The 2,235-nt window shown below is 38.1% G+C and overlaps 1 protein-coding gene across 1 annotated transcript in view; it reads left to right on the top strand.

Annotated features, from left to right (window-relative positions):
- The first annotated feature begins 724 nt into the window (after positions 1-724).
- The window catches only part of LOC125916059 (zinc finger protein 883-like), a 1,923-nt gene continuing 412 nt past the window's right edge, over positions 725-2,235 (top strand). Inside the window, 2 exon segments of the mRNA XM_049622236.1 lie at positions 725-2,231; positions 2,234-2,235. The exon segment at positions 2,234-2,235 is cut by the window's right edge and continues 203 nt beyond it. Coding sequence (XP_049478193.1) covers positions 725-2,231; positions 2,234-2,235 — 1,509 coding nt within the window.

Below are 2,235 nucleotides of genomic sequence, written 5' to 3' on the forward strand. Positions count from 1 at the left end.
AATTACTCTTTGAATCTACTTACTACTCAGCAGTAGTGATTTTTTTGTTGTTGTTTTCATGATGGAGTATAGGTGGTTATACCTTATTTGAATTCATTATCCTCTGTTGGTATCAGTTTGTGGGCATATAATTATCCATTGTTGCCTCTTTTATTCATTTTATTTCAACAGTATCAGTGATAACATGTCTGCTTTCACTTCACTGCTGCTTTAGTTGGTCGTTTCTCTTTCATTCTGACTTGATTGAAAGGTCTATCAATTTTGTTCATTTTTTCTCAAAGCCAATGCTTCCTCTGGTTGCTATGGTCTTAGTTTTACTGTATGCTATTTTGTTGATTTCAGTTTTATGTTTAAGTTTCCTTCTGTGGTGATTTTGGGCTCATGTGGTAGTTTTCCTGATCATTCAAGGTATAAGAAAATGATTTCTACGATAGCATGACAGTACTACAGAATTATCTATTAGGACATATGGTCAGTATGTTGCATGCAACTTTATGTGTCCGTGAAGGAATGAAGTCCTGATGATTCCTTCTCAAACATTTAGTCGATGTTTTCTGATTGATTCTAAGGTTACATAATAGAAGTCTTCAGTATATTCATCTGAGAGGAGTAAGTGGGATGATTTTACTCTTCTGTTATTTGATATCTTTCAGCTGTATCTTCACAATGCACCCAGAATTTCCTGCCAAAGCCGTGCTTAGAACCTTCTCTCCAAAAAGTGTCAATGGGTGAACATAGTACCCTTGAGAATTTACACTTAATAATAGATTGTGACAACGATGGGGAGAGTGAAGGGCATCAAACATATGACGGACATTTCCAAACGGAGACATCTGCCCATAGGAAGAATCTCACTGACCCATATGCTGAAGGATATAAAGTATTTTGCAAACCCTCCCCTTTTAAGTTAGCTACTTCTACAAAGCAGTGTGTTTCCGTCACCAAAAACTCAAGTCAAAGATTCAAACATAAATATTTGTCGAAAGGAAATTTGGAAAATGTGGAAAGTTCCCTCATTCGGGTGGAAAATAAGTATTTGAACCAATTTGAAAATAGGATCGGATTGACCTTTCAGACAACTGTTTCCGAAAATCATAAATTTAAAAATGAAGAAGAAATTGTTAAGGGGTGTCAATTTGAGGGGCACGTCACAAAGAAGTCAACCCTACAAACCTACGAGAGTATTTTCAATGCACATAGAATTGTTCCTTGCACTGCATCTGAGAAAGCATTTAACCAGGGCTCAATTGTTAACAAATGTCTACGTACTCATTTGCCAGATAACCATTTTGAATGTGATAAAGGTAAGGAAGTTTTGTCTCAAAGATCTAAACATATTATACAGAAGAGTATGCCTATAAAAGAAAATCTTTATAAATATAATGCATGTGGGAAAGATCTGAAGGAGTCCTCCAGTGTTGGTGATCATCAGACAATTTGTGTGGGAAAAAACACATACATTTGTAATAAATCTGGAAGTGTGTTGAGTCAGTCACAAAGACTAAATGCACATAGGACAATTGGTCCTGGAGAGAAAAGGTACACTTGTAGGGAATGTGGCATAGTCTTTCATTGGCACTCGGCACTATCTCAACATCAGCGAATGCATGCTGGAACGAAATTGTACAAATGTGAAGAATGTGGTAAAACCTTTAAGGACTGCTCATCACTAAATAAACACAGGCAAATCCGTATCAGAGTGGGACATCACAAATGTCAACAATGTGGCAAAGCTTTTAGGAGGCACTCCTACCTTCCTAGACATCAGAGCATCCATACTGGAGAGACCCCTTACCAATGTAAAGAATGTGGCAAGGCCTTTAGCCAGCGCTCAACCCTTACTCAACATCTACGAATTCACACTGGGGAGAAACCTTACCAATGTAAATATTGTGATAAGGCCTTTAGCCAGCACTCAAACCTTATTCGACATCATAGAGTTCATACTGGAGAGAAACCTTACCAATGTAGAGAATGTGGCAAGGTCTTTGGCCAGCACTCACACCTTACTCAACACCACAGAATTCATAGTGGAGAGAAACCTTACCAGTGTAAAGAATGTGGCAAGGCCTTTAGCTACCACTCAGTCCTTATTCACCATCACAGAATTCACACTGGAGAAAAACCTCACCAATGTAAAGAATGTGGCAAGACCTTTACCGAGCACTCAAACCTTACTCGTCATCTGAGAATTCATACTGGAGAGAAACCTTACAAATGTAAGGAATGTGGCAA

This window comes from Panthera uncia (assembly GCF_023721935.1).
Source record: "Panthera uncia isolate 11264 chromosome E2 unlocalized genomic scaffold, Puncia_PCG_1.0 HiC_scaffold_19, whole genome shotgun sequence".
Classification (NCBI taxonomy): Eukaryota; Metazoa; Chordata; class Mammalia; order Carnivora; family Felidae; genus Panthera; species Panthera uncia.